This window comes from Salmo salar, chromosome ssa14 (assembly GCF_905237065.1).
Source record: "Salmo salar chromosome ssa14, Ssal_v3.1, whole genome shotgun sequence".
In the NCBI taxonomy this organism is placed as follows: Eukaryota; Metazoa; Chordata; class Actinopteri; order Salmoniformes; family Salmonidae; genus Salmo; species Salmo salar.
In genome coordinates, this window is record NC_059455.1 from 69,471,251 (window position 1) to 69,485,332 (window position 14,082).

At 41.1% G+C, this 14,082-nt stretch overlaps 1 protein-coding gene across 3 annotated transcripts in view; it reads left to right on the forward strand.

The window, feature by feature from the left end:
- arhgef2a (Rho guanine nucleotide exchange factor (GEF) 2a) overlaps positions 1-11,457 on the forward strand; it is a 73,866-nt gene extending 62,409 nt beyond the window's left edge. For all 3 annotated transcript variants that reach the window (XM_014142254.2, XM_014142257.2, XM_014142255.2), the window contains 5 exons: positions 2,268-2,309; positions 4,137-4,187; positions 4,847-5,182; positions 5,420-5,582; positions 9,735-11,457. In XM_014142254.2, the coding sequence (XP_013997729.1) occupies positions 2,268-2,309; positions 4,137-4,187; positions 4,847-5,182; positions 5,420-5,582; positions 9,735-9,808 (666 nt within the window). In that variant the 3' untranslated portion in view covers positions 9,809-11,457. The remainder of the gene's footprint in view (positions 1-2,267; positions 2,310-4,136; positions 4,188-4,846; positions 5,183-5,419; positions 5,583-9,734) is intronic.
- The last annotated feature ends 2,625 nt before the right edge of the window (positions 11,458-14,082 follow it).

Here is a 14,082-nt window from a genome sequence, read left to right on the forward strand (position 1 = left end):
CAAAGGCTTTCCTAAAAAACCTTCCCAATGAAATGTTGACTGCAAGGTAGGCCTACCTGGCAGAATGATATCATGATGATTTGTATCAATTACGGGGCATTTATTTTTCAAACTCTGCCATCACATGAATCCATTACTGTACATTGTATAGTACAAAAAACCCACTAGCCAAACACAATGGTCTCTAGATGTGAAATTTAATTAAAGGGCAACTCCACTCTCTGGAAAAACTCTGAAACCGGGAAAAATCTAACTGGGAAAACAGAATTTACCAGGGCTCTACAACTGTGACTGTGCAAAATCACTAACAATTACTCTTTTTAAGGTTGATCGTTTGGTGCGCAATGTAAATCTGATATTGTCAAGTTCAAATGTAATTTTGTGTAGGTCATTATAGGCTACTTGCTCAGGCCGCAAATTAAATATAACATTTTAAAGGATTTGCGCATCATCCGCTTTCCCGGGCCAGTAGCTTTTAGTTGGCACCGGCCCAATGTGCCACAAGCAAATTTACCTGAATGTCAAACCCTGCAAGAGCATCCTACTTTAAAAGGTGGCTAGTCATTATTAGCCTGGTTCTGTATGGAATACAGGTACATTATGGGACACGGGTCAGGTCATTATTGGTGCGACCAAATCATGTGCCGATGCCATCAACTGAAAAAGTTAGTAGCACTAGTGTCACCTGTGGAAAACGTTAGTCTAGATCCCTGGCCCAAGTGGAAAAAGTTCGGGAACCACTGCATTAGGGCATTTACAATGGATAACAAAAATTGTCCGTGTAGTCCCTCTGTTTCAGTCCAATTTCTGTTTGGTGCCTAATGAACATGACTAATGCTTTGGAGTTTCAAGTGAAGGCTTCTGTTATCTGAGTCTTCTGCTCTCCGAGTTATTATAGCTTGACAGCTCTGTTTCAAACAGTGCCTTGGAGTATCCATGGCAACATCCATTTTTCCAATCACCATTCTTTTATGAAGCCTGTTTGACAACTCTATTCTGAAATGTCATGACAATAATAGGAACGTTTCACAATGAAGCCCTACTGGTTTACTTAGAGAAATATTAATTAATTGCAAAAGTTGAAAAGTACACTGAACAAAAATATAAACGCAACATGTAATGTGTTGGTTTCATGAACTGAAATAAAATATTTCATATGCACAAAAAGCGTATTTCTCTCAAATGTTGTGGACAAATTTGTTTACATCCTTGTTAGTGAGCATTTCTCCTTTGCCAAGATAATCCATCCACCTGACAGGTGTGGCATATCAAGAAGCTGATTAAATAGCATGATCATTACACAGGTGCACCTTGTGCTGGGGACAATAAATATAAGGCCACCCTAAAATGCCACCGATGTCTCAAGTTTTGAGGGAGCGTGCAATTGGCATGCTGACTGCAGGAATGTCCACCAGAGCTCATTCCAGATAATTTCATGTTCTGAAACAAAACTGAAAATGTCACAGTTCTTCCATGGCCTGCATAGACACCAGACATGTCCCCGATTGAGCATGTTTGGGATGCTCTGGATCGACGTGTACGACAGCATGTTCCAGTTCCCGCCAATATCCAGAAACTTCGCACAGCCATTGAATAGGAGTGGGATAACATTCCATAGGCCATAATCAACAGCCAGATCAACTATATGTGAAGGAGATGTGTTGCGCTGCATGAGGCAAATGGTGGTCACACCAGATACTAACTGGTTTTCTGATCCACACCCCTACCTTTTTTTTAAGGTATCTGTGACCAACAGATGCATATCTGTATTCCCAGTCATTTGAAATCCATAGATTAGGGCCTAATGAATTTATTTTCATTGACTGATTTCCATATATGAACTGTAACTCTGTGAAATCTTTAAAATTGTTGCGTTTTGTTTTTGTTCAGTATAGTTTGTTAAACATTTTTCACCTCCATCAAAGGAATGGAATTTCTATTGTGATATGAAGCAATTCTATAATCTATCAGTGAGTCATTTGCTTCATTTAATGGAATTTTGAATTTCAAAAGACCGAAACCAAGTGATATGAGGATCATACAGATATTTTTGTTTAAAAGTATTTTAGTTTACTGTATTATGTTTGCATGAAACACTTCTCAGTTTAGCTGTGTGGCATTAATTGGTGTTTGGTTTATTTAATTTATTCTTACACCAATTCATCTGATATTGCTTTCTATATCATGTTTTGAATAAACAATAGTTTATTCACAACAATTGTCAAATATAGTGTTGATTTAAGTGTATAATATTTCAAATTTCCCAGGACTGGAATGGGAATCAGGCTGGAGATAGGCCCTCAACCGAGGTACAGTAGTAAATGTTCACTCAATTTCATAAAGAACTACTGTCACTTTATCCGTACATGGCTAACTAGCTAAGAGAACCCACTGAAATATTTGGCTGGAGATGGCGGGAGGTTGTGTTTGTTTTATTTTGTGTGTGTATGTCTACAGTGGGGGGGAAAGTATTTGATCCCCTGCTGATTTTGTGCATTTGCCCACTGACAAAGGATCAGTCTATAATTTTAATGGTAGGTTTATTTGAACAGTGAGAGACAGAATAACAACAAAAAATCCAGAAAAATGCATGTAAAAAATGTTATGAATTGTTTTGCATTTTAATGAGTGAAATAAGTATTTGACCCCATCTCAATCAGAAAGATTTCTGGCTCCCAGGTGTCTTTTATACAGGTAACGAGCTGAGATTAGGAGCACACTCTTAAAGGGAGTGCTCCTAATCTCAGTTTGTTACCTGTATAAAAGACACCTGTCCACAGAAGCAATCAATCAAATCAGATTCCAAACTCTCCACCATGGCCAAGACCAAAGAGCTCTCCAAGGATGTCAGAGACAAGATTGTAGACCTACACAAGGCTGGAATGGACTACAAGACCATCGCCAAGCAGCTTGGTGAGAAGGTGACAACATTTGGTGCGATTATTCGCAAATGGAAGAGAAACAAAAGAACTGTCAATCTCCCTCGGCCTGGGGCTCCATGCAAGATCTCACCTCGTGGAGTTGCAATGATCATGAGAACGGTGAGGAATCAGCCCAGAACTACACGGGAGGATCTTGTCAATGATCTCAAGGCAGCTGGGACCATAGTCACCAAGAAAACAATTGGTAACACACTACGCCGTGAAGGACTGAAATCCTGCTGTGCCCGCAACGTCCCCCTGATCAAGAATACATATACATGCCCATCTGAAGTTTGCCAATGAACATCTGAATGACTCAGAGGACAACTGGTGAAAGTGTTGTGGTCAGATGAGACCAAAATGGAGCTCTTTGACATCAACTCAACTCGCCGTGTTTGGAGGAGGAGGAATGCTGCCTATGAACCAATAACACCATCTCCACCGTCAAACATGGAGGTGGAAACATTATGCTTTGGGGGTGTTTTTCTGCTAAGGGGACAGGACAACTTCACCGCATCATTTGACGGGGCCATGTACTGTCAAATCTTGGGTGAGAACCTCCTTCCCTCAGCCAGGGCATTGAAAATGGGTCGTGGATGGGTATTCCAGCATGACAATGACCCAAAACACACGGCCAAGGCAACAAAGGAATGGCTCAAGAAGAAGCACATTAAGGTCCTGGAGTGGCCTAGCCAGTCTCCAGACCATAATCCCATAGAAAATCTGTGGAGGGAGCTGAAGGTTCGAGTTGCCAAACGTCAGCTTCGAAACCTTAATGACTTGGAGAAGATCTGCAAAGAGGAGTGGGACAAAATCCCTCCTGAGATGTGTGCAAACCCGGTGGCCAACTACAAGAAACGTCTGACCTCTGATTGCCAACAAGGGTTTTGCCACCAAGTACTAAGTCATGTTTTGCAGAGGGGTCAAATACTTATTTCCCTCATTAAAATGCAAATCATTTTATAACATTTTTGACATGCGTTTCTCTGGATTTTTTTGTTGTTATTCTGTCTCTCACTGTTCAAATGAACCTACTATTAAAATTATAGACTGATCATTTCTTTGTCAGTGGGCAAACATACAAAATCAGCAGGGGATCAAATACTTTCCCCCCCCCACTGTATATAGCCTATTAGCATGAGTAATGGTGTTGTTATTTGCTCTTGATTGTGTTGGCATAATATTTATTGTATTCACTGATGGTGTGTTTTTCAGGAAGTGTATCAGAGGCTGGTCAACCTTAGTGCCCACCTTCATGCCCTCCAGGTCAGTGGATGCATCTCGTTGTACCAGACCTGAGTCAAATACAATTGTCAAATAATCTTTATTTAGCTGAGTTTGCATTTTCTGGACTATTTCATTTGTTTTAATGTACCGAGAAGCTCAAGTATTTCAGCATATTTGACATAATGTTTGACCCAGGTCTCCCATATATTTACTGTGGAGTTTACAGTAGGATGTACCAACTGATGTAGAATTTAGTTAGTTACAGTAGACCTGCTTAGGTTTCTGCTTGTTTTAATCTGCTTGAATAGTAATGTATTATTTTCCTTCCATTATCTCACAGTTAACAAAATAAATGTATTTTATATTGTGGCATCTATAAATGTATCCAGATTTTTTTTTTTTAATTACTTTTATGTAGGATTAGCCATGACTATAATACAGTATATTCATATAAAGTGGATGAAATGGTATGTAAACATTATTAAAGTGACCAGTAGTCTCTAAGGTGCAGGGTAGAGTACCGGGTGGTAGCCGGCTAGAACAGTGACTAAGTTCAGGGCGGAGGCCGTCTAGTGGTGACTGTTTAACTGTCTGATGGCCTGGAGATAGAAGCTGTTTCTCAAACCCCTGTCACATGGACCAGTCTCCTCATATCTCCCTTCATTCCCTTCTAACTTACTCTCGTTCTCCTCTCCCAGGGCACTGTGATCAAGCAGGACTCCATCCTGGAGCTCTGCCTGCGCTCTGATGGCCCGCCAGTTGATGCCCCGACCACGCCCACCGGACGGGTGTGGCGCTCCCTGTCACGTGACGCAGGCATGGCCGAGGCCAGCACGGGGGCGGCCATTGGGGAGCTGGCCCTGCTCCAGAGGCAGCACAGCCTCCTGCAGGAGGAGCTGGGTAGGCTGCGGGGAGCCGATGGCCGCCTGAGGGATAGCGAAAAAGCCCGCGCCCAGCTGGAGAGGCAGGTCCGTGACATGAAGGCCCACAGTACCACCGCGTTTGACAGTGTGGGACCTGCAGGCTCAGAGCAGGTAGAGCTACTCATTGGCACTGTGGGTAGTTGCACTTAGCTTAACTAAAGGGGGATGCACTGATTCTTAGCCAGCTCATTGTTGTAGATGAGAATCTGAAAGATGGGAATATGCTCTCAATCAACTGAGTTGAGTTAATATAGGTAATACATTAGCCAAATATAGAAATTAATTGTCCGTAGGCGTTACAATTTCATTTGGTTTGTCGTTCCACTTAACACTTGTCATCTTGCCTAGGTTCCACCCCTTCGTAACGCATGTGAAACCAACGCGGACACCAAATTGGCCATCCAAGAGTCAATTGAGCATTCAGAGGGGCATCAGGATGGCAGTGATGTGGAGGTGACGTCAGATGAGGAGGAGGAGGCCAAAGCGTCACCGCGCTCGGAGAGTCCCCGAGGTGTGTAAATCTTACGTTTGGCATGTCTCTTGATATAATAAGATGAGTTTTGGGCAACCCTTCCCCCTCTTTTGTTCCATGCTGGCTGAAAACCTAGCTAGCCAGTTACTAGCTAACACCAGACACCGATGAATGCGGAAACCTATAAGTATCTTTGCCTTAGATGAATAGGAGAAACCTCTAATTGGCTGACACACTGCAGTAACATTTTGGCACCAGGGGCCGGTTGCACCAGCCTTTGTAAAAAAGTTGGTCATAAATGGTAGATCGGGCGTAGCTACATCCGACGTTGTGATCAGAATTTACACCTGTTGCACTAACCAAAAATAAGACTATTCGTAGCTAAATCCGACGTAAGCAGCGCTCATTCATGAGATTAGAAGATTCATAGTGACTGTTGCTAGGCAGCGCTCATTGCTTACCTTCAATCAGTTTACAAAAGTAAATATATAATATATATATTTGGCGCAATGGAAGCCCAGAAAATAAAAGTAAACTTTTCAGATACTGAAATAAGACTGTAGAGCTGTATAAAAAACATATAGAAATTCTAACAGTTAAATTGAATAGCAACGCTACAAACAGGGGAAAAGAACTAAACCTGGAAGTAGTAAAGTAGATGAGTAGAGTGGGGAGCTTGGCTGCAGGTCAGTGGAAGAGGTGTGCAAGAAATGGAAAGATCTCATGACATTCACACCCCTTGATTTTTTTTCTACATTCTGTTGTTACACAACCTGAATTTAAAATTGATTAAATTGAGATGTTTTGTCACTGGCCAACACACAATACCCCATAATGCCAAAGTGAATTTGTTGATTAAAATTTAAAAGCTGATATGTCTTGAGTCAATAAGTATTCAACCCCTTTGTTATGGCAAGCCTAAATTATTTCAGGAGTATAAATGTGCTGAACAAGTCACATTATGGACTCATCTCTGTACCCCACACATGCAAATATCTGTAAGGTCCCCCAGTTGAGCAGTGAATTTCAAACACAGATTCAACTACAAAGACCAGGGATGTTTTCCAATGCCTCAAAGAACGGCACCTATTGGTAGATGGGTAAAAATGTAATAAAAAGCAGGCATTGAATATTCCTTTGAGCATGGTGAAGTTATTACACTTTGAACGGTGTAGCAATACACCCAGTCATATTTATGTAAATTCAATATTTCTGTATTTAATTTACAATACATTTGCAAAAAATGTCTAAAATCTGTTTTCACTTTATCATTATGGTGTATTTTTTTTTTATCATCTATTTTGAATTCAGGCTGTAACACAACAAAATGTGGAATAAGTCAAGGTGTATGAATACTTTGAAGTGAATGCATCCGATGATGCCCGGCATTGCCATGATCGGCAGCAACTGTAGCAGTGATTTCAACGAGTAGCGTTTGTAGCAGATGATGCATTCTTTTTAAACCAATGTCTAATATCCATGTTGATGGTAGCCAGCTCTACTGACCACTGAGGCGCATTGTTGTTTACCTAACGCTCCACCCACTATTAATGTGAAATGGGAAAATGAGACGTGGCTTCATAATGCATTTATGATGGGTCTTAAACTGTCAGTCATAATTACTTGAGCCATATTTAATTTAACATAAAATATTTTCGGGAAATGGGCTATACAGTGAGGGAAAAAAGTATTTGATCCCCTGCTGATTTTGTACGTTTGCCCACTGACAAAGAAATGATCAATCTATAATTTTAATGGTAGGTTTATTTGAACAGTGAGAGACAGAATAACAACAAAAAAATCCTGAAAAACGCATGTCAAAAATGTTATAAAATGATTTGCATTTTAATGAGGGAAATAAGTATTTGACCCCTCTGCAAAACATGACTTAGTACTTGGTGGCAAAACCCTTGTTGGCAATCAGAGGTCAGACATTTCTTGTAGTTGGCCACCGGGTTTGCACACATCTCAGGAGGGATTTTGTCCCAGTCCTCTTTGCAGATCTTCTCCAAGTCATTAAGGTTTCGAGGCTGACGTTTGGCAACTCGAACCATCAGCTCCCTCCACAGATTTTCTATGGGATTAAGGTCTGGAGACTGGCTAGGCCACTCCAGGACCTTAATGTGCTTCTTCTTGAGCCATTCCTTTGTTGCCTTGGCCGTGTGATTTGGATCATTGTCATGCTGGAATACCCACAAACGACCCATTTTCAATGCCCTGGCTGAGGGAAGGAGGTTCTCACCCAAAATTTGATGGTACATGGCCCCGTCCATCGTCCCTTTGATGCGGTGAAGTTGTCCTGTCCCCTTAGCAGAAAAACACCCCCAAAGCATAATGTTTCCACCTCCATGTTTGACGGTGGGGATGGTGTTCTTGGGGTCATAGGCAGCATTCCTCCTCCTCCAAACACGGCGAGTTGAGTTGATGCCAAAGAGCTCCATTTTGGTCTCATCTGACCACAACAATTTCACCCAGTTGTCCTCTGAATCATTCAGATGTTCATTGGAAAACTTCAGACGGGCATGTATATGTGCTTTCTTGAGCAGGGGAACCTTGCAGGCACAGCAGGATTTCAGTCCTTCACGGCGTAGTGTGTTACCAATTGTTTTCTTGGTGACTATGGTCCCAGCTGCCTTGAGATCATTGACAAGATCCTCCCGTGTAGTTCTGGGCTGATTCCTCACCGTTCTCATGATCTTTGCAACACCACGAGGTGAGATCTTGCATGGAGTCCCAGGCTGAGGGAGATTGACAGTTCTTTTGTGTTTCTTCCATTTGCGAATAATCGCACCATCTGTTGTCACCTTCTCACCAAGCTGCTTGGCGATGGTCTTGTAGCCCATTCCAGCCTTGTGTAGGTCTACAATCTTGTCCCTGACATCCTTGGAGAGCTCTTTGGTCTTGGCCATGGTGGAGAGTTTGGAATCTGATTTGATTGATTGCTTCTGTGGACAGGTGTCTTTTATACAGGTAACAAGCTGAGATTAGGAGCACTCCCTTTAAGAGTGTGCTCCTAATCTCAGCTCGTTACCTGTATAAAAGACAACCTGGGAGCCAGAAATCTTTCTGATTGAGAGGGGGTCAAATACTTATTTCCCTCATTAAAATGCAAATCAATTTATAACATTTTTGACATGCGTTTTTCTGGATTTTGTTGTTGTTATTCTGTCTCACACTGTTCAAATAAACCTACTATTAAAATTATAGAATGATCATTTCTTTGTGAGTGGGCAAACGTACAAAATCAGCAGGGGATCAAATACTTTTTCCCTCACTGTATATCATAAGTCTGTTATAGCAAATTCAAATAACAAATACTTAAATATATATCTAATTTAGATACTGTACATTTCATTCAACCATACATTTTCTTTGGACGGGCCAGGAGGTATTCTATGGTAGGGCGGGCCAGGCTCCCTAAGGCCTGCCTTCAACGATGCTTTAGTGTTGTTCATGTCAGGGCTTTCAGAACTGGGTAATTATGTTCTAACAGCAAAAAGCAACATTATACACAATTTAAAGAAATATAACATTCCCTAGAGGGGATATCCCCACTGCAGAATCATTATACAGAGATGTGCTTTAGCAGAGATGAGCTCACCTCTGTCCTCTCAATAATGCTAATGCAAGCCCACACACAGTTTTATATAACACATCGATTTTGTGATGAGGCACAAACTCTCTTTCTGGCACACACACACACCATCGCTGCCCTTCTCACCTCATGTTCTCTCTGTGTGCGTGTGCGCGTGCGAACACCTCACATCCCTCTGCTTCTGTCAGTGTTAGGTGTGTGGGTGGCGATGTCTTTCCAGACCTAGTACTCAGCTCACTTATACTCCCTGATGAGACATTACAGTGCTGGTGTCTCTACTCAACACAATTGAATAAAATATATATATATATATATATATATATATAGCTGAAATTAAGAGAGGGGCTAGCATCCAAAATGACTAATGCTAAAAAGCATATTAACGTATGTGCCAGAAAAGGAAGCACTACACCAATGATCTGCAGCCCAACGAAACAAAAGGGAGTACAGTACCCTTCACGTTTGTATGAAAATAACCTGTTTGCCACTATTCTATAGAGTATGTGATTAACAACTATCTATGGCAATTATAATAAAGGCCATGCGTTTTTTTGCAACTTGTAAATTGTTAATTGGCTAATTGTCTCTTTACTCAGATCTTCAGGACATTCCAGAGGAGAGCGAAGCCACAGCAGAACTACCACGAGAGCCTGACGTGTCACATTGCTAATGACCCTCCAGAAACAAAGACCGGACCCCACCTCCCCTACTCTCAAAAATAGGCCGAAGAGAACTGAACTTGAAATAGTCTTCCTCTTTTTACACTAAAAAGGAAGCATCATATTCATTTTCAAATATAGATCTATATATTTGTTCTGTGGCTTTTGCTTTACAGTACACGACCAGTGGCAATATGTGACTTTACGTTATATTTTTTCGGATTTCTTGCTTGGGATTATTTGGATATGTACTGCTCCATTTTGGAATCAATGCTGGACCAATGAGGGCCTATTAGAGTGGCGTGAATAACAGGAAGGGAGTAATGCAATGATGATATTCCAAAGAAGAATATGCAAGAAATGGACAGCAAATATAAAAGCAGTAAATGGATAACCAAATCTGATGGGTTTTGTCTATTTAGGCGAATGGGATACTGAATTAATGACATTGGTTGGATAGCTGCTATTGTGCATTAGGATGTTGGATGCGGACGTATATAGGTAGCTGTTTGTGCTGGGACACACACAGATACAAAAATATGACACACAGACACAAACATGCACAAACACACACAGTCATCTGTGCTCACACACACACACTTGAGTCCTTTACATTTCCATAATTAGGGTGATCTAATTCTCAATGCTGTTTATGATGCTAATGATTTGTTTATTTATTCTTCCGTCCTTCATTATTTAAGCAGGTAAGTTAAGACCTCAAGCATTAGTGACTGTATAAGAAGTAGAGGTAGCACTGTATTTTACTCTCCCCTAATTCTCATGTTTTTATTTAGAAACCACATGGTAACAGCATAATGACATAATTATTATTCCAAAATGACTTACTTACCCACTGGTTTTGTGGGTTCATTTCCTGCAGGGATCACATACATATGCTTTAAATGTATGCACTCAAAGTAATGTAAGTCGCTTTTGTGGCACATGTATATTACTTGGGGATTCTTCGTTACGAATATAGGAAAGTGACAATTGTTAGCATTTCATTTCAAGTAGTTACCAGAATGAATTATGCAGTTACCAAGTAAAAACCTTGGCAATAAGGGAGAATGAAATAAAGTTTTATCTAAATGGACAAAAGAATGCAATCACAATATGGATCACTACAGGTGCACCTACATATAAGCAGTGTAGTTTAAAAGTTGAACTCCAGTGGACTTGGTCGACTATATAAAACATTTCAAAAACTGTCAATATTGCTTTTGGTTTTCATCTTTCCAAACAAAAGGCCAAGACATTGGAAAATGGAACTAGGACAATGCGCCATGTCATCCATTTTGAGATGCCTTGAGGGATAGGGGAATTCAACTTTTTGCCAACACGGAAATATAAAATGGAGTGTTCTCTATTAAGGACTAAACCAGTGACTTTGGAGACTATTTTTGAGCAACGGACAGCCGAGCAACCATTATATTTGCCTTTACATTGTTTTGAAACTAAAATGCTTTAATTCACACCTTCTTGTTGTAATTTCTTGTCATCTGTTAATTTGACTCTTGTACCATATTTTGCTGGCTTGCAGAGTGTGTATAAATTTGGCTGAAAATGACAAAGGCAATGATTTTGTGTATGTCTTTGATGAGGAAACTACTGTATTCAATTGCGGTTTACAGAAAGCCATACTAAAGATATGAATGTCAAATCCAAAAGTTTTGCCTCCATCTGTTTTAATATTAAAGTTATAGTGTCAATAGGCATAGTTGTGCATCGATGACATATCCACTTGTTTTGACAAGTTCTTACTATACCCTGTGCTGGTGTAAAGGTCATATCTTCCTGATTTGTGCTCCACATCACTTGGGCCCTCTGTCAAAACAACAAATGGTGTAGTAATGAAGACTTATTTCCACAATTGATCATACCCCTGACACAAACTGTTAAGGTAAGTGTGTTGGCATTATGCCTATCCTAATTGGAAGTATGCCTAAGTGAAGGTTTGTGACAGTTGTCATAAGCTGTCATGACTGATATCTGTATGTCATTATTATGACAGTGTTAGGTAGTCCTTGTGATGAAAAGGTCCAAAGAAGTGTTATCGACAGTTGCTCTTAACTGAAGCATTACCACTGCATGCTGGTAATTGAATCTATCTCTGCTTTAAAGTGGCACATTGTACAGACAATCAAAATCATAGATACCAAAGCTCATCATATCAGACTTTGACAATCCCCTTTGTATGTCAATCAAATTCGGTGGTAAAAAAGCAGCTGTCTTTTGGGAAGGACTGAGCTCAAGTATCCCACTGTCTCACACTCTGTAGGCTGACACCGCTTCCCCAAATACCTCCCCCTAAACCCCTCATGATGGCTTAATGCCTCTACCGAAACATCAGGTCAAACCTATCAAACCCCAACACACTAACTCCCCCTTCTCCATCTCTTTTCCCTTCTAACCTTTTTTACTTCCTCTATACAATTTTGGATTCATTTCCTCTCCCATCTCTCTTCATCTCTGACCCTCTTACTCTCGTTTTCTCTTAGTCTATGGCTCTGTCTAGAAACAGCCCCTAGCCCCGACTCACCTGTCCAGTTGTTTCACATATCCATGAGAAGTTGTTTCTGGACAGGTTCCATCTCCCTCTCTTCGGCATCTCTTCATTTCTCTTTCTCCCTCCCTCTTCCTCCCTTTCACAGTCTAAACCTGGACACAATGTTGACCATGTGACATGTATTCTCCCTGTTCTCCCATCGCTAACCCTCTCACTCTTGTCCACTACCTCTCTCTTTCTCTCTAGCTATGAATCTATCTATCCCTCTTTGTTTCTTTCTATCCCTCCCTCCCTAATCCTAGGGACAATGTCAGCCAAGTAACATGTATAAATATCCCATAGCTGGCATAGTGGTCGCCCTTTTACGCCCCGCCTGCACCCCATTTATCATTAGAATTTCCCAACGTTGGGGATGCCATGGCACTGTAAGCCCAGACAAGCTCCGGTGGTCCAGGAGAGGAGCAAGGGGAGTGGGGTTACCGGGAAGCTGTACTGTACCTCTTTCCCTTCCTCCCCACCATGTCAGTCTTTTATTTTCCTCCTGCACTTAAATAATCGCCTGACTATAGTATTCGTAAAGTTTTAGGTAGGTCACAGTACAACCAAACTGGCTGAAATTGTTCTTACATTTTAACAAGTGTGGCAACTATTAGAAGGGTTAGAAACCTTGGATGTGACCTCAGCTCTAGCCTCCAAAACTAAGGCCTATTTTCAATCAGGTCAAGCGTTAACCGGCAATAGCCGACACCCGCATAGCTGATGTTTTGGCTGTAACCTTTATTTAACTAGGCAAGTCAGTTAAGAAAACTTATTTACAGTGACGGCCTATGCCTTTTTCAGGGGCAGAACGACAGATTTTTACCTTGTCAGCTCAGGGATTCGTTCCAGCAACCTTTCGGTTACTGGCCCAACGCTCTAACCATTAGGCTACCTGCCTCCCCAGTGTAACTGCGTTGGAGTTGGAAAATCAGCTGCTCTTGGTAATTGTCAGGAAGCCACACCCGTCTCACTCGCGTTTAATGTTCAGAACTAGAAAGTGTAGGCTAAATAGAAAAAATGATGCTCAAATTAAAATCATTAAACAAAATAATGAGGAATTCTATCAACCTGATCGAGGTGTAGATTTAGTCTCGCACCTCTGGTGTACGAACTTCGGCTGCATGGGATTTATTTTAATGCAACTCTGTGCAGCCAATGTCCGCTTTAGGTATAATGCCGGGAGCTGCTTGGGGATCTGACGTGTATGTCGGCTAAAGCAGATCTGATTGAATCAGGCCCTAAGTGTTGTTGACTTTTCCACCTTGATCTAACCCCTGAACCTCTGACCTTTAACCTAACATTAACTAACCTAACATTAAAATGGAATGGCGTCTCCCTTTCAGTCACTCTATCTTTGGCTGTCAAGTTTATGTTTAAGAGCGTTAGAGTTTGCAGTAGGAGTGTCAGGCACATGAGCAGGTGTTGCTGAACTGTTATAAGAGTTATGAAGTAGTATAAGTTTATGACCTCAATGTTTACTATGCCATGATTCTTTAGAATAAGTTGTTGAGATGAAGTGCTTTCTCCTTGTTAGCATGTTTAGCGTTTCATGTCTAAATGATCCCAAAGTGTCTAAAATGAATTGTTTAGTTCAATAAAGTACATTTTTAAGATGATTTGGACATGCTTATATCGGGGCCATTGACTTGCATTGGTTTTTGGACAAAAATGTGAAACATTTTAGCATTTGGAGACAGTGGCCAGGTAAAAACCAAAGGATAGATTGCTGCCTTGTTTATA